This window comes from Pituophis catenifer, unplaced genomic scaffold (assembly GCF_029215685.1).
Source record: "Pituophis catenifer annectens isolate HBS135680 unplaced genomic scaffold, rPitCat1.0.hap2 SCAF_4, whole genome shotgun sequence".
Lineage (NCBI taxonomy): Eukaryota > Metazoa > Chordata > Lepidosauria > Squamata > Colubridae > Pituophis > Pituophis catenifer.
Genome location: NW_027256884.1, coordinates 83,795,695 through 83,822,374, shown reverse-complemented (window position 1 = coordinate 83,822,374; position 26,680 = coordinate 83,795,695). Strand labels below are relative to the sequence as shown.

The window sequence follows — 26,680 nt, the reverse complement described above, 5'->3', positions numbered from 1 at the left end:
ATGCTCCCTTCCCAGGGTCGAGCTCCCATCCCGCTGCTGGTGGTAGCGGTCGCCTGGTTGCTGTGGGCGAAGAGCTGCTTCTCCCAGCGCCTCTTGAGCGGTGAGTAAAGGGAAGACGCGTCTAATTTATTCCAGTTTGGGAGAAAAGTTCATCCGTGGATTCAGCTGCTCCAGGACGTCCCGTTTTAATCTCTAGGGTTGTTCTTTTATTGTCCTCCTCTTGTTTCCTGCTGCAGCTGACCAAAAGCTGTTAGCGGTCCTTTGAACAATGGCTAAAAGTTTCTAAAGAGAAGATTGTCCGGAACTTCTCTTAATCCCACATTCATTGTAATTATTTAGTTATAAAATAGATGGGATCTTATTCTAAGGCTATCTAGAAGTAATCTGTGTCTGGTTTTGTACACCCCAGGAGATGAGCAATGCCCGTTGAAACAGTTTAGATGACATTATGTGAGAGAATTAAACGCTTAGATTTAGACGTGAACACTGCTGAGATGCTACATCTGTATCCTTCAGTCTTCTGATTTTTACGAGCATGTTTGCCTTCTCACTCTATCTCCTCCTATACTACTTACTTTGAAATATTTTTGCTTTTTCTGCTAATAATGGTACGTCCATTAAATATCACAATATGTTACCCTCACAGCGAAAAAATTATATAACAATTATGATGGAATGACTCTCTTTAATAATACAACTAATAGTAATTTTGGTATAATGTAATGTATTTTCCAAATTTTTAGCTTATGTTCCAAGTAATTATTCTAATCTGTAGTTAGTCTTTTTGTTCCCAAAGCATCCACCAAACTTTAATTTCAATTAATGTCAAGAAAAGTATTCACCCTTCCTCCACCAAGGCTGTATAATATATTCTGCAATCATTTCCCCATCCTACTCTGCCCCCAGAGCACAAAAGAGTAAATTGTATGAAGCATCCTTTCAATACATCTAAGGTTTCAAATATGATTACAGCCTCTGATTGATAGTGTGGTTGAGAAAGCTCAGGTTTTGAGAACAGCTGTCAATTAGAGTCAGTGTCTCTATAAACAGAGTATAAGCCTTTCTTTTTATATTATGAATACCTAAAGGTAAATATACCAACAATTGAGCAAATGAAGATGTTTTTCTATCCTGAAATATTCTCATATGTCCAAACCACATAATCTTTGAAGCAGACTGTATCACTATCAGAAGTTGTCTTACAACTATTTGCTACATATTACTAGTTACTTGTATGAAAATGGTTTGCTAAAATAGAAAATGGGCAACCAATTTCAAGTTAGTCATTTCGGAATATATCTTTAGAGAATAATAGCACTGGGGGTTGGCTTGGCTTACCTAAATATCTATTTCCTTGTAAACTAATGTCTAACAACATCATAGACTGTGTATTTGTTTATAAGAAAAGATATGTCCATATTTTCTAAGGATATTCGTTAAACCTTTAAAAACAAAACAAAAAACACCTCACTTTTTTTCAACAAGAAGCTCTCGTTACACATTTGAGTTACATTTTCTTTGTTATGCAATAAAGTTCAATCTACTGTCTCCATTAATGCTATAACTGGCCAGTTCTGGATACAGAATTGTTACAAAGTAGAGCAGGCATTTTTCTGATACCAATAAAGGAGAATATTTGTATCTCGGTTGAAATGAAGAGTCCTGATGATGTTACCTAGTTTGGATAATGAAACATTGCAAGAAAAAAGCACCAAGGATCCTACATTTTTCTGAGACATTACATAATGGATTTTCTCATCCATGTCATGCCACTGCAAATAATTATAATGGGGAAGCTCTTGGGAGGGCCAAGAATTCACAATAGAGATACTGATCTTGATGTGACTATGTGCTGCGTTCAACTTGAAAAAAAGTTTAAATCAAGTATAGTTGTATGTAAAGTTGCAGAGTACATAAGTAATCTCTTTCCCTCCAGTTGTTCCTTGTTGTCCCAGAAGATTGAGTTGGAACAAACTCAATATCAGGAAGGTCACAAGTATTTTATTCATGGCATATAGAAACAAATTAATGACATAAAAAAGACTAGGTTAGACAGGACAAATATGATTCACTATGTGGAAGTACTTTGTGTCACAGAAGCAACATGCTCCAGTCTATGAAGGCCAGGAATGTCATTTGTCTTTTGATGTGAATTTTGTGACAAAACATGACAATTTTAAACATGATATGGCATCCATCAGCAGGAATAGATATTAAAATCTAATATTCAAAGGAGACACATTTTACTTTTTTATGGATACTTGTTAGCAGAGAGGTAGTTCTTATACAGGAGGGCAAATTAGACAGCCCTTTAACAGCTGGTCCGATACATGAGAACCAGCTGTCTTTTTAAAGGGCTGCCAATTTTTAACACACCCTAGATATTGCTGTTGATTTACCCTAATTATGTTCCCTCATCTTCCCTTGCTGAAGGTACACAATGAAAGATGTTTACCATTAATAAGTACCCATGTGATTCCCTTGACTACAGAATATGCATAGCATACCTTTCTATTATAAATTTTATGACTGTAAATGTTCTGTGTTAGTTAGATCCCAATGAAAGGCCTGGCTGATCCAGATGATGAATGAAGACTGCCTGGTTCTTCTGGCAGGCTGAATAGTCATTATTAACTACAGTGTTGCCAAATTTTCCCCATTAGTTATGAAGCTGAAGCAGCAAATATTATCCAATAAGGTGGAACCATGTTATACCTACAATTTTTAATCATCCTGTGTATCACTTTGTTATTCATGAATTATGATAGCTCTATGTTTCTTACTTCATAAATGGATGCCACCACTGAGAAAGCTCTGGTATGGATTCTGGGTGGATGGAACACTTTCAGAGATGGGATACTCAACAGGCCCTTTCCAAGTGAGCAGATTCATTCTGATAATCTCATAGTGAAAGAGGTATGCAGATACACACATCTTTGTCAGAGGAAAATACTCCTTGAAAGATTTGTTCAGCCTTGTTAAAGGTGAATACAATTTCTTTGACATCAGCCTTTATTTCACATACTGAAATATTATACTGAAATATATAGATATTTCCTTTTCCTATATTGAGAATACCTGTAGACTTACATTTAAACAGATAGTGAGAAGCACATTACATGGCTTCCAGTTCTAAGCAGTATGCTTTAATAGACCTGTGCAAATTAGATCCAATCCATTTAAAATTGTTGATTCAATTTTGAAAAATTAAGTGAATTCAAAAAGCCATTATCACATTGTCCAACTGAGGTTATTGGATTACGATGGTTAATTCATTAGGATAAAAAGGGGGGCTATGCAAATACCCATTAAGACATCCAGTTAATCGATGAAGATCTGATTTGATTTGATAATTGAATTAGAAAGTCAATTTATCTTCAAATCAATTGTACTGCCCCCATTTTTGGATTTAGTTCTCATGAGGTTACAGGTAAAAGAAAGGTTAAAAAACTGGATACAAGAAAAACACAAGAAAATTTTTTTTTAATGGATTCTGTTAGGTATGATACATCTCAACTGATATATAACAAACCCTTATCCCTTTCAACTACTGATGTGATGGAATGTTTCTATAAGAACTAGCACTTCTGATCAATCTACGTGTTATTTACTGCTGCCTTTTAATCTTCTGAATGAGAAGAAATGGCATTTCAATCTAGACAGAAGTGTTGGTTTTGTCATGAGCAGGAAAGAAATCAGTGGTCACGGTCATAGTGGAAAGGAAATACATTCACTTATGGAAAAGGGCTGAGGAAAACACTTTTGTCCCCAGATATCTCACAGAAGCTTGAACTAAACTTAACACAACTGAAACAGTAAAAAGAATTTCCTGGTGACATTTCTGCCAGAAAAGAATTGTTTCTGTGGAGGATTAATAAGGTAATCGTAATTCATATTCCACATCCTCTTTTGTAAATGCAGATTGTTAAGGCATCATTTGTCCCTAATGTAAGGTTTTGAAATATTCCACAGAACTGAGACACTAGACAATGGTGGCATTAGTTGATTTATTATTGTATTGATCCATTAGTCTCTATGCCTACCTGTAGTTAATGTTGCTCCAATAAATGTGAAAGGGAAGAAATAGATCTTATTGGAGTGCAGGAGGTACAACCATGGAGTCTTGATTCTGTAAAAGCATTTCAAGAGACACAGATAAATAACAGTACTATTGGAAACTGATACATTGTCTGGACAAATACATGGCAATATCCTTTGGGTGAATAAGATGATTTCAAGATTTGGACAAGATATTATTCATGTTTGCTGACATCCATCTGTAGTCAGTGCCATCTGATTTAGATGAATGGAATACTAAACTGATGTCTGGATTAGTAAATAACTAGATGAATGCCAACAAAATTCAATCCAGATAAGATGAAAATTCATTCTGCTTTTACCTTGTGGATCCAAAATGATCTACATAGCATTCAGATTTGTTAGATATGCTTGCTTTTGAAACATCTTGAAAACTCTGTTGTGCTGCTCATGGGTTAGATTTAGGAACATAGGTTGTCATTTATAAAAATATTAATTATCTCTCGTTAATGTTTGGCTTTATTTGTGGTTTGGGATTGGGTACTTTATGTATCTTCTTTATCATAGTCTATCAAAAAACCACTGGCTCCCAGTCCTTACATTTTAGGAATACTAAACAAATGCCAAGGCAAACAACATAAACTGAAATGCATTTTTATCTATGATTCTGGTTTTAAGTTAAAAAGTTAAAATTATATGAAACACAAAGACAAAGAGACAGATAGCATGGAAATGAGGTCCTCTTACTCTGTCAGCCACCTCCAGTGGTGACTGTCCCTCTGGCAAAGCAAGCCAACTGACAAAGACAAGTTTTAATACTGTTCTGGAAGACCAATGGGTTTGGAAGAATTCTCATCTCTGATGGTAAAGTATTCCACATGGACAGGGCCACAGTGGAAAAGGCTCCTCTTGACCGCTCCTGCCAGAATTCCTTAGCAGATGGGATTTGTAGTAGGTCTCTTCCATTGGCATGAATTGGTGAGCTAGTTTCATTGGAAAGAGATGGCTCCTTGGATATCTTGGTCTTAGCAATTACATATTACATTTCTATCCTATCTACCGGTAGTTTTTCTATTAGCAATCTAAAGGAATTCTTCCTATTATTATTGGTAATTATCTAGTGACTTCAGTAGTGTTATATCAGTAATCAGAGGTAGCAGAAATAATATCATTTTTTTTAAAAAAGTTATGTTTCCATAAAAGGCATAGCCCCTTAAGCAAATGCTAGCTTCTAATATTAATAGTTTGTCAATTCAGAGACAAAGTATGCTATTTAGGCCCACTTTATACAAAAGAGTTCTCTTTGGAAGAATGATCAGGGGATGGAACTCTAGATTCCTTATGCTTTAAAAGAAATTAAATCTATACACATTTAAAATGAAAGAACAGATCTATAACGGTTATTTGAAGGAAGAAGCAAGCAATATCACCCTGTATTCACTTTTACTAGATAAGTGATTTATGTATACAATAGTCAGTTGTGATTTTAACATATTGTTTTCTCATGTCATCTTGACTTCTCTGTTTTGATGGAGTGCTTTACTTCCTTATACTGTAAATTTATAAGCAGGTCAGAAATTACTTGGTAGAGGAAGAAATGCAAGCAAAGCTGGGTCTATAGCTGCCCTTCCTCATCTCTGACCACTTTTAGAGCTTTTTTTTTAAAAAACAAAAACAAAAAACAAAGGACTGAAATTTTATTTATTTATTTATTTTATTAAACTTGTATGCCGCCCTCTCTCCCAAAGGACTCAGGGCGGCTCACAACGATAAAAACACATAAAATTCAATATACAAATATAAAAACCAATAAAATCCCTTTAAAAAACCCTTCAGTCCAATCCGGCCAGGCCAAATAGCCATGTTTTGAGGTCACAGCGGAAAGAGCGAAGGTCAGGGGCCATCCGGAGCCCAGGGGGAGCTGATTCCACAAAGTAGGCGTGCCCACAGAGAAGGCCCACTCCCTGGGTGTCGCCAGTCGACACTGTCTGGCCAACGGGGCCCCAAGGAGGCCCTCCCTGTGATAGCGCACCAGGCGATGGGGAGCTGTCGCTGGCTGCAGATGGTCCGCCAAATAGAAGAGTTGCTATTACCTTCATTTAGCAAACTGAATATATTTGGTTTGAAATCTGGCAAAACATTTTTAATTAATACTTTTCTTTTCCTGAGCTACCTAATTTTTCTCCTAGGCTTTTCTACGGGAACTAAAAAAAAATGCCCTCAAGAGACTGGAAAATCAATGAAATGATGCATTCCTATTTCAATTCTACTTTGCCCTAGAAGACAGTAGAGTACAACAGGATGTCAAGAAAAGATTTTTCTTCTGAAAGTTGGTCTTTATGTTTGAATATATAGCAATATCTTGTAGACTTATATACCACTCCTTAGGGCTTTATAGCAGTCTCTGCATATTGCCACCAACAATCTGAGTCCTCGTTTTACTAACTGAAGGATGGAAGGGTGAATTAAGGTGAACGGGTCAGGATCAAACTCCTGACTGTGGGCAGAGTTTGTAGCTGAGGGTTGACATGTGGGGTCCTTGTTGCTCTCTGAGCTTGCTTGTTTTCTTGCAGACCTTTCATTACCCAAACTAGGTAACATCATCACTAGCACTGATGATGTTACCTAGTTTGGGTAATGAAAAATCTGCAAGAAAAAAAAGCAAGCTCAGAGAGAGTGAGCTTGCAATACTGCATTCTAACCATTGTGTCATCATGGGTCATATATATGCCTTAACTTTGTATATATAAATTTAATGGAACTTTGCAAGTGTTTTTATATACATATATTTCTCTGCATATATGTAATTTTTCTCTATAGGAAGAAAAATGATTGGCAGAAGTTTTCCAGGAAAAAGGAAGTTGGAGGGCACAGTAGCAAGGTAGTTGTCTAGTGGAGGACGACATAGTAGCATGTAGTCACAACTCTTGCCAAACTGTCAAGCCAGGATTTTCTTATCTATGAGTACAGGAGAGGAGTAGATTAAGGGTTCAGTTTAGATGTGCACTCAATCTGATCTGAGTGGTTACTTTCCCCTCTTTCCCCTTTTTAAGTACAATCAAACATTGAAGGCAAATTGTTTTGCATTATCAAAGACAATGGGCAATTCTATCATTTATTCAGTTTCACCTCTAAAATGAACTTCAAAATAAGATACCTTGAGTTTTCAGAATTTTCATCATGAGTTCCATAAACTAGTCCTGATCTTTATTACTTAGTCCACCTCTTACTGTTCTGACTCTTTCATAACATGAACTTTACTGAACTTTACAGGTTGTCCTGTTTTATCTCATCTGCTCCTAAGTGCCTTATGCCTATTTTCCACATTGCAGTGACGTTCTGAATCATGATTTGAAATAATACTGTTGTAAGCAGGGTATAGATTCATATAATTACCATATAATTATATTCATATAATTAGTGGTAATTAATTATTGTTTATGCTCTGTGCTTATTGTTTAAAACCCAATAGATTAGAATGTCTTCAGTTGGCAGAAGTGATGGACTTTAAAAAGTTGTGATGACAAAGTCAGGAACATTTGCTGAGTGGTACATGACCCACACTATTGTTTCTATGACATCACATAGCACAAAATGATGATAATACAGTTTTCCAAAAATGCAATTACTTTAAGTAACTGCTGGGCAAGAGAGAAGAGAGTTAATCTTATTAGTTGCTACTTAACAACCAATATATTAATCAAAGCCATTATTCCTTAAGGACTGTTGTTTGCTGTCAGTTTATTTTTGTTTTTCATTTTGTTTTTATTGTAGATTTTTTTTCTGCAGTGTCAATGTACATGACTGCATTTATATACTGAAGTAGGAGAGTGGAATATTGAAATCTATTCAGTAATGAAACAGACATAAAATGAAGACAATTGATATTCAGTAACTGTACTAAAGAATGGCACAATCCAGGGCAGAATTTCAATAAAGCTAATAATGTTCAACTAATAAGTACACTTCTACATTATACAAGCAGAAAATAAAAGAGCATATATCAATCTATATCACAGGGAATTTAGAATACAGTAATAGTTATCTTCCTGCTCTGTCTGGAAACTAAACAATGCAATAATGCCTCTCTTCATATTATTTTAGCTTTGTGAGTTTTACTTTTCCATGAATGGCTACTATGAGGCCAGACATTCTGACACTGATATCACAGAAATTTCTAGAGAAGATAATAAGGACAGTGATATATAAGCCCCTGGAAAACAATGTGATAATTATCAGAAAGCAGCATAGTTTTATTATGAACAAATGTTGCCAGACTATCTCATTTTTTGATCAAGTAACTTCCAGAATAGATGTTGTAGCTTTAATATATTTTGAGTTCAGCCAAATATTTGACAGAATACCCTATGGCATGCTGATTAGCTAGCTAGTTGAATGTGGGCTGGGTAGCATGACAATTAAGTGGATATATAGCTGTCTTGAAGATTAGGCTCAAAGAGTACTCTTTAATAATCCTGCATCAATCAATCAACCTTTATTACGGTCAAAGAGCAGCATAAATTCTCCGTCATATTGGAGAGAGATTCAGAGGGATACCACAAGGGTAAGACCAAGGTATTTTATTCCTCAATATTTTAATTAATACTTTAGTTATGAGTTAATGAGAATGGCCACTATATTTGCAGATGCCACAAAACTGAATGAGGTAGTTAATACCTTAGAAGATAGAAATAACATTTTGTTATTTATGTGTTTAAATGCGATGCCTCGAGGGGTTAGGAGTGGGAGGCACTGTTTTGTGGTGGTTCTCCTCTTACCTCTCGGGTCGTACGCAAGCGGTATTGATGGGGGGGCAGAGGTTGGCCATGAGGCTCCTCACTTGTGGGGTGCCCCAGGGGTTAGTCCTCTCGCTTCTTCTGTTCAACATTTATATGAAGTCGCTGGGAGAGATCATCCGTGGTTTCAGGGTGAGGTATCATCAGTATGCTGATGATACCCAGCTTTTTATATCCACCCTGAACCAGCCCAGTGATGCCCTCGACATGATGTCCCGGTACCTGGAAGCGGTACGGGTCTGGATGGGGAGGAACAGGCTTCGGCTCAACCCTGCCAAGACCGAGTGGCTGTGGGTACCGGCATCCCGGTCTGATCAAGGGGTTCCATCTTTGGCTATAGGGGGCGAGGTGTTACCCCCTGTAGACAGGGCATGCAACTTGGGTGTCCTCCTGGACTCATGGTTGAGCTTAGAAAATCATATAACAACTGTGACCAGGGGGGCGTTTGTCCAGGTTCGTCTGGTGCACCAGTTGTGCCCCTATTTGGACCGGGATGCCCTACACACAGTTACTCATGCACTAGTCACCTCCTGTATTGACTATTGCAATGTTCTCTACTTGAGCCCTTGAGGATCACTCGGAGGCTTCAGCTGGTACAGAATGTGGCCACGTGGGTTGTGATGGGAGGGTCCTGATACTCCCATGTTACACCTCTCCTGCACGACTTGCATTGGCTGCTGGTTGCCCTCCGGGTGAGATTCATAGTGATGACCTATAAAGCCCTACATGGCTTAGGCCCAGGATATCTGTCGGACCATCTGCAACCAGCAACAGCTTCCTATCACCTGGTGTGTTCTCACAGGGAGGGCCTACTCAGGGTGCTGTCGGCTAGACACTGTTGGCTGGCGACCCCAGAGGTAGAGCTTTCTCTGTGGGTGCAACCACCCTTTGGAATCAACTCCCCCTGGGGCTCCGGTTGGCCCTGACCTTCGCACTTTCCGCTGCGAACTAAAAACATGGCTGTTCAAATTGCCCTGCCTGGACTGATGAGGTTTTGATTATTTTTAATGTGTTTTATGTGTTTAATATGTATTTTTAACATGTTTTTATTTGGATTGGGACTGTATTTCTTAATTGTTGTGAGCTGCCCTGAGTCCTATGGAGATAGGGTGGCATACAAATCAAATTAAATAAAAATAAATAAATAACATAAATATTGTGGATAACATTTTAAATATTTTGATTAAGAGAAATAAACTGAAACAATTAAATTTAAGAATTCTGGCATCAATAGCTACTTCCAATGTGTATCACACACACACACACTCACACTCACACACACACACAAATGATATAACATTGTGAAATCCCAGTAAGGCTACACATGCTTAGATGACATCTCTCATCATCATCATCATCATCATCATCATCATCATCATCATCATCATCATCATCAAAGATTTTTCAGAAGAGAGGCCTTGCAGTTGTGCTAAATGAATGGCACAGGTAGCCATCTGAGCTATACTTAAAATAATTAATTAAAGATGTGATCTGTGGTCTAATGGTCTTTGGGAAGATTTTCAATTTGAAATTAAAATTGAAACATGTTTATAATAAGCCAGCAAGGAATTGTTTTTCTTTTTTACAATCCTAAGTGCTGTCTGACCAAGTACTCAGTTGGATTTTATCCGACTTAACATTCCCCCTGTCTCTCTTCAAGATTTATTTGTTTATTTACTTAGTTTGTCAAACATGTACAAGATAACAGGAATAAGTATAAACATGGATATGATAGGAAATGGAAAACAACAACAATCACCTTTCAGCTGATTTCATTGCATGGTATATTACATCCACAATTTTTTGAAAGGTTCAGTTGAAAGTCAGACATTTCCCCAAGGCCACATAGTAACTTTTTACTAGAATATAGCTCAGTGTATCTGTCATACACTAAGTACTGTCTGTTGCTGTCAAATTTTAATTTGTTACTTTTCTGAGGGATAAGCTGATATGGCTCAAATTCTTAAGGCAAAATATGATTGGTGGTGTTAAATATGTTTATAAAATTATACATATGCAAAATGAGGGTTGCCAAACAAAGCAGTGCTTGCAATATTTCATGTCTTTTATGTGCTGTTTGAATCCCTTGAGAAGCTAAACAGTGTAATCTGAGTAACACTCTTACGTCTTTGGCTAGAGTTGCACGATGTATTGAACCATAGATTAGGTAACCATATTGATACTACAATGTTATGTGAACCCAGTCAGTATAATTAGCTTATGGTTTAGTGCATTGTGCAAGTCTCAGAAATTAGGTAATCCCATAAAACCCATATTTTGGTCTATTGTTCAGCATTCAGATATAGTGTATTTCAATGTCTTCAGTTTAGATATTGCAGATAAAATTGATGAGTAAGACTAGGTTTTGTAAGATAAATATTTTTCAGCCTCTGTTTTCAAAATTGCACTGCTTCTGTCAACTGAAAATACCCGTTCCTTTGTGATTTCTCAAAGTAGTATTTTGGGCGTCCACCTCAGAGAAAATAATGCACATCTATACCCAGATAGCTCAATGGACATGGAGGCTACCATAGATCTCTGCAAGACACTGGTATTGTCATTTTGCGATGAGCAAACTCTTGGCGTATTCTTGAGAGATATCTTCACATTGGTTGCCAGCATAATTTAAAATTATTATTATTATTATTATTATTATTATTATTATTATTATTATTAATTTGATTTATATGCCGCCCTTCTCCGGAGACTCAGGGTGGCTTACAATGCGCTAAGCAATAGCCTTCATTCTTTTGTATATTTATACAAAGTCAGCTTATTGCCCCCAGAACTGGGTCCTCAATTTACCTACCTTAGAAAGGATGGAAGGCTGAGTCAACCTTGAGCCTTGGCGAGATTCGAACTTGCAGTAATTGCAGGGAGCTGGTCTTAATAACCAGCTTAGTAACAGGGTGCCTTAGACCACTGTACTACCAAGGCTCTTGGTTTAAAAACATAATTTAAATTACATTATTTAAAGTTGAAGTTCTATATGGTCAAGGAATAGCAAAGAAGGCTTGGTTAGGTAAATAATAAATGTATTTCACCCTTTTGTTATATATTGTCTTAAATTTATGGATGAGAACTAATGCCAATATTGATACATTTGCCACATATAGAAAATAGTAATACTGTTATAATTAATAATTTGGTGCACAAATGCCATCAGAAAATAATATACAGGTAGTCCTCAATGTACGACCACAATTGAGCCCAAAATTTATGTTGCTAAGTAAGAAATTTTAAAGTGAGTTTTACCCAATTTTATGACTTTTCTTGCTACATTTATTAAGTGAATCACCACGGTTGTTAAATTAATATCATAGTTGTTCAATGAATCTGGTTTCTTCATTAACTTTGTTTGTCCAAAGGTTGCAAAAGGTGATTAAATGATCCCAGGACACTGCCACCATCATAAATGTGACTCAGCTGCCAAGCATCCAAATTTTGATCATATAATTATGGGGATGCAGCAATGGTCATAAGTGTGAAAAATGGTCATAAGTCACTTTTTTCAGTGCCATTGTAACTTTGAATGATCACTAAATGAACTATTGTAAGTGAAAGACTACCTGTATTTTCTGTTCTTAAGACATGTCTAAACATCTAAAAATAGTTTCACTTTCTGTCTTAAACATATTTATTTAGTAATTGAAAAAACATTTCCTTTGTATAACGAGACCTGTATATCTTTTGGAAATCTATGGATACTAAAACATTGCTGAGTAAGATATACATACAAATTTTGGTCTTACACATGCTCTTTCCACTTCAAAGTGTATTATTGCAAATACAGAACAGTCCTTAATTATTCCATTCATAGTACATATTAAATATTTTAAACTACCCAGGACCCCTTAAGGGTTTTTTTTGGATGGGTATATCCAGAATTTTTCATCAGGATCAAGTTAAAATTACGATATTGCTTTACATTAAACCTAGTAAATGCATACAGTATACGGATGTACATCACTTGATTTCCATATATATGACTAGTGGTCATGTACCAGAAAGAATTGGGGAAATACCTGAAACATTACAAGCTACTTTTTAATATATCTCCACACAATCATCATCACAAACATCATATGTTATACTGATTCCTAAGCCACTTTTCAAAGGTCTTGGGTGATACATTTATTTAAAGGCCTTGTTCTTTGACAAGAAGCTATGAAAGAATTGACAGAGAAAATAGTGAAGTCATAAAAATGGAAAATGCTTCCAAAGCAACAGTAAGGTAAAAGAAAGTGGAACACTTCCATACCACTTCTTGTATCGACTCTAAGTGATATTGGAAGATCTATAGCCTCACCACCAAATGGTGGTGAGATAAGAAGTCTATGTGGGAAACTTTTTTGGGTGCAGTTACGGTGTCATCTAGAATCATAATACAATATTTTCCAGAATAAACAGGAATAACTTATCCAATATGTTCCTTGTCCTATGAGGACACCTAGAGAGGGTCTGCTAAATATCATGTTGTGAGATAAGAGGAGATTGGAGAAGAGGAAGATCTTTTTGATGGTTCTCTTGCACTATGGAATATACTGCTGGCCTCTCCATCCTAATTGCCCTTTAAGAAAGATAAGAGATCTTTATTTTTAAATAGATATTTAATATTTTTATCTTGGAATATTTGTTTTACTTGTGTTTTAATCTTTAATGTAATTAATTAGACAGCTCTTCTATTATTGCTGAACACTTATTTAGAATCACAAGGTATCAGTAACTAATGACTAGTTTTGTGGATTGTATTTATGAGAACCCGACATAAAATAACTTCTAAATAGAAAAATAAAAGATTACTTGGAATATTAAATCAGGAAAATGTGCTTTGCCAGCAAAAACAAGTACTTAAATTGTATATGTTTCTGTTTCTAATGATATACAGAGTACAGTTATGAAATTATGCCCCTGCAGCTGCTTTTGAAGCGTCATAATATAATGTGATTCTATTTCTAATTAAGTTACACTGACAGTACAAAAGAAAACACTGCAGTAAAACATTTGTAATGCTTAATTTAATTAATCAACCAACAGATTAACGTTCTTACAAAATGGTAAGATAGGATGATTGATAATCATATGATAGGTTATGGATGGACCACTCTTTGCTGTGATTCCAGGAGACCTAATTTAAGTGGTAAAATAATATGCCAAAGACCATATTAGAGGAGCAGATATATTACAAACTAAATAAATTACTGCAAATGAGAACAGGAGACATGAGAAATAATTTAAGAGAAAACAGGCATTATCTTGTGAGCCACCCACATTTATCTTTAAGATGGGTAGCCATACAAATATTTTAAATAAAAACTCCTTTTTATCCATGCAATAATCTTTTATCCTTATTCTTTCTTATTCTCTATAAACAATTGAATGGCAAGAATCTCGTGGTGACTTCCATGCTTTGTTAGTTACTTCCAATTTTAGTGTGAGAAAATTAATATGCCATAGAAAATTACTATGCTATGCTATTACTATGCCATACAAAGCTTTTGTGGAAAGCAGGCACATGAAATATTATTCTGAATTGGTGCCTGCATCTCCAATTTTCTATAAACTTATATAAATGCATGAAGATTGGAAATCATTCTAAATGCAATAAAATATAAAAGTACAAATTCATAACATCTGTAATTGGTGGCAATCTCAGTTTTGCTATGTTAATCAACACCTGTAGATTAACTGAGAAGCATTTGTATTTATTCAAGCAAAAATGAATGGAATAAAGCCTTCATTAGTTCTGATTCATCTGGAGTTTCTCAATGAAATTTCTATTTTTGAGAATGTAACCTGGGGGTCAGCAATATACTATCTTTGAATATTGAAATATTTTGTCATTTCTTCCTGAATGTTGCAGTTCTTGGTATGAGATCAGTTGTTTGTTTATTTAGTTTTCTACATAGACTGATCTGCTTCTCCTCTGGAAAGGCAAAATAAACATTGGTTAGCTAGCATGTATTATGTTATAGGTTGAGAAGATAAATGAACAAGTTTAAAATATGTGGAATTAATTATTTTCATAGTGAATTAAATATTTTTAAAAACTAAATTAATAAAATAGCTTCAATGGGTCAGGTTCATTATGTTTCTTGTTATTCCTCAGTTTAAATTAGCTTTTAAGTCTACATTTTAGTCTACATTTCTTTTTCAATTTCTTAGTTGATGAAGAAGAGATTAGAGATTAGATCCTAATCTTTTATGCCAATAGCCTACTACTATTCTGATTTCCAGGATATTTCCAAGATTAGTTGCTGAAGTTCTTCCAGGGACATTAATTCCTGGAAGTCTTCTGGACTTTGCTCCCTGCTTGGATTTTCAGTAGAGTTGCACAACATGAAGAGCCAGTTCTATCATCAAGTCTGACCTTCAGGTATTTTCTAGGAGGTTGTTATGAAATACAAAGTCTTGGTCCTTCATCAAATCTTATTTCTTCACCACTCAGTCATAACCTCTGATTTTTCTCCAACTGTTTGTTTGTTTGTTTGTCAAACATGTACAAGATAACAGGTATGAATATGAACATGGATATGAACAAAGAAAATGAATACAAATAAATGGGGACAGTAGGACAGGGATGGTAGGCACCCTGATGCGTTTATGCACGCCCCCTTTATGGACCTCTTAGTAAAGTAGACTGATGGGATTAAGTCCTTGCTCGCAATGCCTACATGTCTATGTGACATTGTGGAATGAGAGGATTGATGGGATTAAGCCTCCGCTCATGGTATACGTGATATCTCACCTGTGCTGAGCTACTTCGGCAGGACCAAGGAAGTGGTCATGTCATACCCATATATGGTAATCATGTGTACATCCAGAAATGAATATACTGACTGAAAATAATATATAAACTTGTATGTAACAACCCTTTGGGGTTCAGACTTTGCTGAGCTATCGCTGCTGAACCTTGCGCAATAAACCTTTCCTTTTGATAAAGAGCTGGAGTGGTTTCTTTTCTGTAACATTAGGAATGGGGTGAGGTCCACAGTAGACAGTTTAAGGTTGAAGCTGTGAGGGTTAGATGATGTAACAAAGGAGTCAGATAGAACATTCCAGGCATTGACCACTCTGTTGCTGAAGTTGTATTTTCTGCAATCGAGTTTTGAGCGGTTTACCCTGAGTTTGTATCGATTGTTTGCCCGTGTATTATTGAGGTTGAAGCTGAAGAAGTTGTTGACAGGTAAGACATTGTAGCAGAAAATTTTGTGTACTATGTTTAGATCAAACCACAAGCGGCACAGTTCCAGATTGTCCAAGCCCAAAATTTCAAGCCTGATGGCATAAGGAATTCTATTGTGAGTAGAGGAGTAGAGTACTCTTCTTGTGAAATACCTCTGGAAGAGTTGTTGCCAGCTTGCTTCAGCATAACAGCCCCTCTTATGGCATTGGAAATTAAAGGCTTCACAGCACAGTAGTTAATAAGCAATTTGTCTCTGCCCATATCTAGTGAAATTATAATTTCATTGAGAGGTTATGCAAAGAAAAGAAATAAAATTCTTTTTTATAGAACATTTGATATTGTGTGTAATCATTGGTGTTTGATATAAATTGCAAAGAGAGAAAAAAGAAACATACAGCACAAATCAGTTATATGTGTATATGAGGCAGGAATAGATTATTTAATTTCTCTGGGCCTAGTATTTATTCAGTACTAGAGACCATTCAATCTTTAGAAACCATTGCTCTTTATTTTGCCTCATTTATTCACACCAGACTTTGATATCTATCTTAAGGTAGATAATTTTTAAGAGATAAAAGTTATTCCCAATTAACCAAGTACTCTAGACATTTAGGTGAGCTAGGCTTGTGTGGGAACAATTTAAAAATGGGTTATAAGTCATCGCTGCACATTCTGCTAGCTAGAATGCCTTTTCAGTCTTGCATTTCTACTATCTCACATAATAACTTATTAAATATCCAGAAACAAAAAAACCTGTTTCTCCAGGAGATATCCATTCCCCCTGTTGAGACAGAAAGAAAGCCTTTAGAAGTAATGACATGTAACATATTCAGTGGTAGAGCAAGTATATTGAATGGTTCAAACCAAGATTTAAATTTGAATATTTTTGCTAGAAAAATTATGAAGTAAGCAAAAAGTCATGTTTTTGGCTACATTATAATCCAACCAGTAGTGGGTTCCATTTATCTTCGCTACCAGTTTGGACTCAGGAGCATGTGCGGGCGCACGGGGCGCTTCTGTGCATGTGCAGAACCTTCTGCGGCAGGGGTGGGTTCTACTTACCTTTACTACCGGTTCACAACAGGAGTGTGTGTGTATACCTGCTTCGCTTGCGGGAGCACGTGTGCTTCTGCGCATGCGCAGATAATCAATTATGATGTCTGGGTGGGTGGGCGGAGCCTCCTGCCGCTTTTATTACTGATTCTAAAGAACCAGATAGAACCGGGAGCAACCCAGCATTGTTTTGCACATGCGCAGGGCATCCATGATGACGTCCATGCAGTTGGGCAGAGCCTCCTGCTGCTGCCACTACCAGTTCACCCAAACCGGGGTGAACTGGTAGAAACCCACTACTGAACCCAACCCATGCTCAAATTGTAAGAATGAATAAGCTGAAACATTTCTAGAAAGCCACCTCCTGGAAATAAAACACCTTTTCATGTATGTTGTTTCAAAAACTTTCCATGACTAGAAGGGAAATATATAATAGCTTTCCAACACAGCCCAAAATGGGCAATAATACAGTATGGAATGAAACTAGAACATGTGAACAACATGCTAGCTTTTTTAGTGGATTCCTAATAGTTTAAATCTCATGTACGCAGAAAGAAGCAAGTGGACCTATGTTTTCTTTACCTTTTTCATGTCATATATGTTGGGTGAAATAAAAGTGTTTCCAAATGAATAATTCCAAACGTACCAAGTAAGTACATTATGCACGCATTGTGTCTTTCCTTTTAAAATTTTAATTGTAATAATAAAGCGGGGAAAGCAATATTATCTGAGCATAAATGAGTTATAATATAATACAAGATGTGCTGAAATCTATGGATATGAATAAAAAATTTATTCAGTGTTATTTTGTGGGATTTTTTTTTAGGTCAAAAGATATGCTACGGTGATTCAGCACATCTCTGCTACAAGATTGCCTATTTCCAAGACATGTCTCGGCGTGTGGGTTTTCAGGAGGCTCGCCAAGCTTGTGAAATGGGTGGTGGAGTACTTCTCAGTCTTGAAAGTGAAACAGAACAGAAACTGATAGAAAATATGCTGCAGAATCTCACAAAATCAGGTCCAGGGATTTCTGATGGAGACTTCTGGATTGGTCTATGGAGAAATGGAGAGGGACAAACCACATCCAGTGCCTGTCCCGATCTTTACAAATGGACAGATGGAAGCAGTTCCATCTTCAGGTAAATGCTCTTAATATTTTATTCCAAAACTCCTAGCATTAGAAGACCAAGATGTAGATGGAGCTAGTAGCAAAAAAATCCCCTCCAACTTGGAGATTGTGTTGAGAGGTCATGTGTTTTGTCATTCTTGCATCATCTTGGTTTTATCAGATAGTTGTGAGTTTCATACTGTATTTTTCTATTGCCTCCCCACATCAGTATGGATTTTTATCATTATTCTTGTACCATTCTTTTCCATTGTGCCTTGTTCAAATATAATTCATAACTGTGTTAGTGAGATGATAGGTAGTATCTACCAAGAATTGCCCGTCAAATATAATGGAATATGTCTTTTGGTCTCACTTGTTCCTGAATCTTGGATAATATATTTCTTTCTTCCCATATTCTGCACTGTCATTCAAAGACATATTTTTGACAAACATATTTTTACTGACCACTACATATAGTAGTTTTTCCTTCCATTATGGGTTTGGATGCCAACAATGTCCATTTAGGGTTGTTGTTTTTGGGTTTTTTTTGTATAACTTTAGTATAAATTCTGCAATAGATCTTTGCCCCAACTTATGCTTATTTGGCATGGGAAAATGTAATGAAGGAATTGCACAAAGCCCAACGTCTTAGCTAACTTGGGAATATGGGAAAACTGAAAGGAAGAAAAAACTATTTAACAGAATAATAAAGATTCAAAAGTTATATTTTGCATTTGTTATATTTCTGCTTTATAGAAATTGGTATACTGATGAGCCTTCCTGTGGGAGTGAAGCTTGTGTTGTGATGTATCACCAGCCAACTGCAAATCCAGGTTTAGGAGGGCCTTATCTTTATCAATGGAATGACGACAGATGTAACATGAAGCACAATTTCATCTGCAAGTATAAGTCAGGTAGGCCATGATAAACCAAGTTCTTGATGCTATCTTTTACTTTTGAAGCACAGATAAATCAGCAGTGGCACTTTTTGTAAACTAGACTCAGAAATAAGGAAGAAACGCCTGAATAATGTAGTTTACTGTTAAACAATGTTACTGCCTTTGTGTTTGTCTTCTGAATTTTTCATACTGATGACATTTAGGCTGCTAAATCATTCAGTGCAATAGCAATCTAATAGATTTTATAGGTCTGATATTGAGCTATAGAAGCTCAGTTAAGCTCACCTAAGTAGTCTCATAACTAGGTCAGATAATGTGTTCAAAATAATAACCAAGTAAGATCATTGTGCTTCATAAAAAAATTGTGTAAAAGAATGTATTAGTTATGATCTGTTCTATTATATATAGTTCATATATACATCCTTCACTGTTTTTATTTTTGGATATTCTGTGAAAACAGGACAGATATATATCACATGATCTTTGAAATAAGAATGGGATAAAAATAGAATGTTTAAAAAAAGTTCTGGGCCTTGTTTTTTCCTAAATATCATTCCATGAAATACAGTGCTTCATATTCATGTTTCTATAAGTCTTCCACAATTTAGTGCCTCTTGAGGCTTGGAAGTTACAGCAACAAGTCCAATTCATTTGAAAAATGAACTGAATGAGTATTCAATTTGTTTTCCCAGATGAAAGTAGACTGAGGGAGGGTAGGTATAAAGGCTGAAAAATCTTATTAAAGTTATTTTTGATGTTGCGTACAAAACAGTAAAAATAATATACTTTTTAAATGTTTCTTATTGATTTAACAGAAGACCTTGTAGAAAAAGAATCAGGAGACAAAACAGATTCACATCATGGTAAGAACATTTTGGACCGAATTGCGGTGTTGAGAAATAAAATCTGAATTATTTTTGAAATCGAAACAGATTAAAAAAGCAGGCTAAGTTGGAACATTTGAACTATCATAGCAATTCAGAAAAATATCCAACTGTGCATTTTATAGCATATTTTGATAACTTTTATTCCAGATGTGATTCCAATGTTGCAATAAAACCTGTAGCCAGAATTTATCACCCACACTTGATTTTAAAAATGATTAGCTGTAGAATTTTGTTACCTTGTCTAAGTATAATCACAGAAGCAGATGCAGACATAGAAAACAATTTTACTATTCTTTCCCCCCCAAAAAACTGTTTTTTTTCAGAAATTCAAGCAACAGTGCCAGCTGTGAAGCCTAATGATCCAAGCAAGTCAGAAGATGATTTTCCATTGGTCGTTACGGAAACTGGTGGTAATTGATATATTTAGTTTTTAGATCACATTTCAGAATGCTATTTCGAAAGTCCAATTAGATGCACTTAGCATTTTGAAGGAAAAATGATATAAATTTGGGATAGACATCCTGGGATTCAACAGAAAGTAAATTGCAGACAGGAATTTCAAGTATAATTTTCTGGAAATGCCAATTGAACATAAATGAATGCAGGCGAAATGGACAGCAATAAAAACAAAATCCAATAAAATGTTGGCAAGTGAACAAATACTTGAAATTTGCATTTTTGAAATTAACATTTTTCTTAATTCAGTTTTTACAAATGGCAGGTCATGAAATAAAAAAAATAAAAAAAATAAAGTGGTCCTATTGGCCATGACAACAAGAACATGCTGTTGTACCAAATTTGCTCTTATACATGTGTGGAAACTTGGAAATCCCAAATCTAGCATCTTGGAAATATAGACAGTTGCAGATTAATCACATGATAACTTTTATGCTTTGTGCCATATGCTTGCATGGTGAATGTTTTGCTTCCCTAAATCCTATTGCATTTTCAAGGTCAATAAAGAAGTAGAAAGATGTTGTGTCCAGGAAGACCTTAGTACAGCTTCAACTGGTATACCAGCTATATTTCTTTCTGGATAAGGAGCACAGACAATCATTCATGTGTTTATTATCTCAGGCTTGACTGTTGCCATATTTGCTCTTAAGTACTACTTGGAGCTTCAATTAGTCCAGAATGCAGTGGAAAGGACTGCTATAGGCATGCCTTGGTATGCCTATGTGATACTATGTGATACAATCAACAAGACTGAAGATTCAAGTTGCTGTTTATGACATATAAGTGTTGTTGGGATGAGGATAGCTCTAACCCTAGCTCCTGTAGTATGGGATGGGTTCAGGTTTTTGACCACTCTTCTTTAATATCTATGTGAAACTCCTGGAGGAGGTCATTCATGATGTGCAGCATCATCAGTATGCCAATAATATCATGTTATACATCTCTACTCTGGGTGATGTGCTGCAGTGACACAATGCATTGAAACTGAAGAAACTGGCTCCAATTTAATCCTGGCAAGATAGAATGGCTTTGGATTTTAAGGACTGCAGGTTCTGGTGACATATCATTTTTGGCTCTAGATAGAGTGGCACAGAGCCGGTGCACAGTTTGGGGGTCTTTCTAGACTCACAGCTCCTGTTGAAGGCGGGGGCCTTTGCACAGATTTGTCTTTTGTACCAATTGTTTCTATTATTTCTACTATTGTTTCTGTTCTGGACTTGGAGGCTTTTCTTGGGGTTGGAATTTTCATAAGTCCTTCAATTAAAGTTTGTTATCTGTTAGGATGCAAGATCACATCTCTCTGATGGGATTTGCCATACGGATTAGGGTTTCTCCAATATTCATATGGCACCCATCCTGATAGCATTCCAGAAAGTCTTAAAACCCTGGCTGTTCAGCCAGGCCTTAGGCTAGGGAAATCCTATTAGATATGTTTGGGAGCATGAATGTTATTAGTGGACTCACAATCTGTTCTTCTATATTCATTTTCTTATCCCTTCTCATACCTTCTTTTTTAAATAACATTTTTTATATTTTCTATTTCATTTGGTTTTATTGTATGTTGCCAGATTCAATTTGGATTTGGTTGGTGTCTAAATTGAATATATTGAATTAGATACATTGAATTCAGCTCCTTGTTTAATAGGTGCTACATAATGGAAGTCAATTCTGGCCCATTTCTAGTGAACTGCTTCACCAGTCTACTCCACCCATGTTAAAAAAGTTCAATTCAAATTCAATTCCCCTTCAAAATGAAGGGGAAATTTGCCTTACACTCTTATGTGCATATTGTTTAAGAAAATAATGATAGACCTTTTGCTTTTCTTCTCCCTCTGTTGGAAATATGGAAGTCTGAAGGTGGTTTTTAGTTGTTTTAGTTGTCAGCAATGATCTTTCATTAAACTAAAGAGAGTAAAGTGATTATAAATTTTAAATGACGTTATGATAATTAACAGTGAGAAGACTTAGGAAACCTATAATGAATGAATTCTGTAGGTAAGGTAGTCAGAAGGAAGGAAATTATTTAGGACAGATGAAGATTTTAAATTTTGCATATAAATATATTCATGAATAAGAAAAGAAATAAGATATTTGGGAAATAGAGTCTTTCCAAGTTTGTTAATGTACGGAACATAGCATTTAAGGAATATTATTTAATAAACTGAATTCAGGTTGGCTCTGTTTGTAGCTGTACCATACATAACAATTAAAACTATAAATTGGTTTCTACACTATCTTTAAAATGTGTTCTCTGGCTGAAATGTTCAGATTAAAAAAATATGAATGTGAATATACTGTACATTGAAACAAATTTCATGTAAACCTTGGAACTCTGTTCATTAAAAAATATATTGTTTCATATGTTCTAAAACAGGTGCGTCCAAGCAGCGGCCCATGGGCTGTATGTGGTCTGGACAGCTGTAATGTGGCCCCACAAAATTGTAAACCTTTAACAAGATTATTTAACACATTATAGGTTCCGAGTAATGAACCCAACCAATCCATCAACTATGAGACTTTCAGCCTTCTCAAATAACTGCTTTATTGAGAACATCATATCGACACTTATGAAATGCAAAACCAGCTCTGGTTATTTCCTATGCTTTCAGTATAGTAAAATAATAGACAGCCCCTTCCCGCCTTGTCACAGGTCACATTGTTATATAGGTGCTCTGACATCTCCTTGGTAACTTCTTTCAGTCTCTGGCCAGCACCTATTGGAATGACCTTGGTTCCCACAAGATAGTAAGTTGTTGATGTCTGGTCTGACATTCCAGAGCTCCAGAAAAAGGCTGCAACAGACCTGATCCATTTCAAAGTTGACACATTAAATATATATTTTATATGTGGGCCAAGACAATTTCTCTTCACAATGAAGCCCAGGTAAACCAAAAAGTTGGACATCTGTACTCTGCTTTATTCAGATTTTTTGTTATACTTTTTGTATAACCAAAGGAGCCATAGTGGTGCAGTGGTTAGAATGCAGCTTTGCAGGCTAACTCTGTTCACTGTCAGGAGTTTGATCCTGACTGGGAGAAGGTTGATTCAGACTTCCATCCTTTTGAGGTTAGTAAAATGAGTGCCTAGGTTGTTGAGGGCAATATGAAGCGGTATATAAGTCTATGCTATTGCTATCCCATTGGTGGATAAATTACTAGAGTAAGCAACTTTAAAATACATTTTGAAACTTTCTCTTGGTTGTATATTATAGGGGAAAATTATTTTTTCCATTAGTGCTTTGAAGAAATTTCAGGATTAAAATATTTAGTTACCTTTAATCACTGTTTTCAGAGTCCTTGGTTTGCATGGTGTCAACACCAAGCAAAGTAAAATATTTATATATTTATTATTTTACTATACAAAATTAGTCCTATATTTTAAAGTGTAATAACACTCTTTTTTTCTTGTAGGTCTAATTCCTAATTTAATTTATGTTGTTATACCAACCATACCACTGTTGTTGTTGATATTAGTGGCTTTTGGGACTTGCTGTTTCCAGATGCTGCATAAAAGGTAATTCAGTTTTTTATCAATCATAACAATTTGTATCTGTGATTTTGTGTACTTTGGAATATATGTTTACATCAGTCATTTACTCATATTCAAGTCCAGTCTACATAAAATGCAAAACTAGTCATCCTGAATGACATCCATAATATTGCATGTATTGTAAAAGAAGAATGTGTTTAAAAATGTAGCCACCTACTCAAAGATAAAATGTGCAGCGTAAATAGACGGAATTAGTTGTGGCCCTGTCATAGATCAAATAGTATTGTTAAACCAATATAGATTAGCTTGTTGCTTATGTATAACATCATTAGAAAAGTAGCATTTCAGTCTAACATCAAAATAAAGCATATTAGCTTTACAGTATGAATATTCTATTATATATTCTGCTTTAAGCAGAAGTAATTATGCTCAAAAGTATTTCCTGCTTTGGAAATATTCAAACGAAACATTTTCCAAAGATGGATCATTTCATTTTCCATCCCCTCTTAGAATATTATGGCCACTGTTCATTTTGTTTTGTGAAGTGGGAATGCTGTTGCATAAGAAAAGTTAAACAATGCTCCGGTGTGGAACTTTCTATCCACTTATTTTCATAATATTTAATATTTAATCTTACTTTAATGTATAATTTCCCAATTTTCTTGGCAATGCAAGACCTGTCAAATATAGTATAAGCGGCTGTGTCCTAAAACAAACAAACAAAAAATCAAGGCCATCTACTCAGTCCAAAGAACTCACAAGATGTCTTGTTAGAGCTTTCTTGCACAATCTTCTGAAGTATTTATGTAATCAATTTGCAAACTGTTTCCCAAAACTTCAATGGTGATTGGGAAGGATGCATGTAAATAACTATATGGCAATTATGACATTCGGTTTCCAACAAGGTAACAGGCTTACTCTCTGCCACTGAGCAGGGGTGTGTGACATACACTCAGAAACATGGGTAAGAAACACAGGAGGATTAATGAAATGTTTCAAGAGGAAGGAGTTGATACAAAGTTGCAATTTTAGTAGCAATTCCAAATATAAATATTTATATTTATGAGCTCCAGGGAAAAAAAAGTTGGTTTTATTCACTCCAGAAAATGCAGCAAATAATTTTTTCTTGCCTCCTAAACATGTGATAGGTTAGTGAGGAATTATGGAAGTTAAATCTAATATTTAGAGAATGTAGGTTAGCAATACTGAATAAATATTTGGTTATAAAAAGGAAAATAATATTGGACATGCAGATATTAACCCATCATATTAGGAACCAAGCATTTCTCCTGTGCTTTATGGCAAATCATTCATGCTTAGAGGCTTTCCCTTTCTTTCTTCTAGGGAAGCAAGGAGAAACTGCTTCAATGATTCATCTCCATTATCATCTGAATCCCTTACAGAACATTTAGATTCTAACTTGGTACATTGCTCAGTTTCTAAGGTCATCTTTTGATTCTGTTTTGAAGGCAGAATGTCAGTGCCTAAGCTACCCAGTATTCTTCTAAAAAATTAAAAACGCTGATTACTTTGAGCTTTGACAATCTTGAAATTATGATAAACTCTTATAAACTCATGGAAAGTTAGCAGTGTTCCTACTGAACAATAGTTTGGGGAATATGTTCTTGACACATTTGTTCAGAGGAAATCCTTTAAAATCAGCAGCAACATTAATAGCTTTATTTGGCTTCCTTCCATGCTGCTGTAATATTTAAAACAACCATTTTGAATGCCTTTTCAGAAGAAAAAAGGGAAGCAAATAAAATGAATCATCATCAGCACCACCATCGTCATCCAAAAGCTATATGATTGCAGCCTATCAAAAAAATTTGCCACCGAGTTGCAATTGTTAATGTGAAAGAAGTAAAAGTTTTCAAAATACAAAGAATAATAAAATGTTACTTTCTATCCTGCCCTCCTTTGGGGAACATAGTCCATGGCACAGCACTCCAAAAGCAGCCCTCGCTGTCCAACAGCTCACAATTTTTGTTCAGAAGTTGGCATTAAAAGAGTAATTTCATTCAATATGGATTGCTACATTGATATTGCCTTGTCTTACAGCAATATTACCCAAACTGGGTAATCACAACCAGGTGTATACATTTACACTCCCAAAATTCCCCAGCTAGCCTTAGGAGTAGAATTTCACAATCTGGAGAATTCTCCAAATTGGGGAACACTGTCCTATGCCAATAGAATTTGAAGCCACTGGCTACGAAGGTCTTCAAGTACTCACCTGGCCAGGTGCTTGTTCCACTGGAAGGTTTCCCACATTTATATAATCATTAGCCTTTTTCTCAGATTTCCTCAGTTTTGTTGCTGTTTTCTTCTTGCTAATACTTTGCTTTATGCTTTAACTATACTAATGCAGAAGTTATTTATAAAAACTCAGTTGGCACTAAGTCATTGATAAGCTAAGCGGTACAGGTCTTGCGTGTTAAATATTGCACAAGACCTATAGGCTGTTCAGATATCTTCCTTACGTCTAAGATCAGTTTTAAGCTATATGTATGTAGTGCTTTTGAACCAGGGTAAATGAAGCAATATTCCTAATACAAACATTCAGGTATTTTTTTTATAATTTATTCCTTACCACCTTCCTTTATTGCAGAGTTCCTAGTTGAATATGTGAAATTATGTGAACCAAATGTATAGCCATGGATTTGTGTTTTTAATTTTCCAGTAAAGGAAGAACAAAAACCAGTCCTGATCAGTCAACACTGTGGATTTCTAAGAACCCAAGAAAGGACAGTAACCTGGAAGTATAG

At 35.7% G+C, this 26,680-nt stretch overlaps 1 protein-coding gene across 1 annotated transcript; it reads left to right on the top strand.

The window, feature by feature from the left end:
- Positions 1-26,680, top strand: CHODL (chondrolectin). The gene is made up of 7 exons (XM_070943578.1): positions 1-100; positions 17,900-18,212; positions 18,938-19,095; positions 19,896-19,943; positions 20,291-20,377; positions 23,834-23,936; positions 26,596-26,680. Exons 1-7 carry the CDS (start codon positions 1-3, stop codon positions 26,678-26,680), a joined length of 894 nt encoding a protein of 297 aa, XP_070799679.1.

Excerpts from the sequence above, each read along its gene's own strand:
- CHODL (XM_070943578.1), top strand. The coding sequence starts at position 1 with ATGCTCCCTTCCCAGGGTCGAGCTCCCATCCCGCTGCTGGTGGTAGCG. Across the intron at positions 101-17,899 it reads CTCCCAGCGCCTCTTGAGCG|GTCAAAAGATATGCTACGGT; the intron begins GTGAGTAAAGGG and ends ATTTTTTTTTAG. Across the intron at positions 23,937-26,595 it reads TTCCAGATGCTGCATAAAAG|TAAAGGAAGAACAAAAACCA; the intron begins GTAATTCAGTTT and ends TTAATTTTCCAG.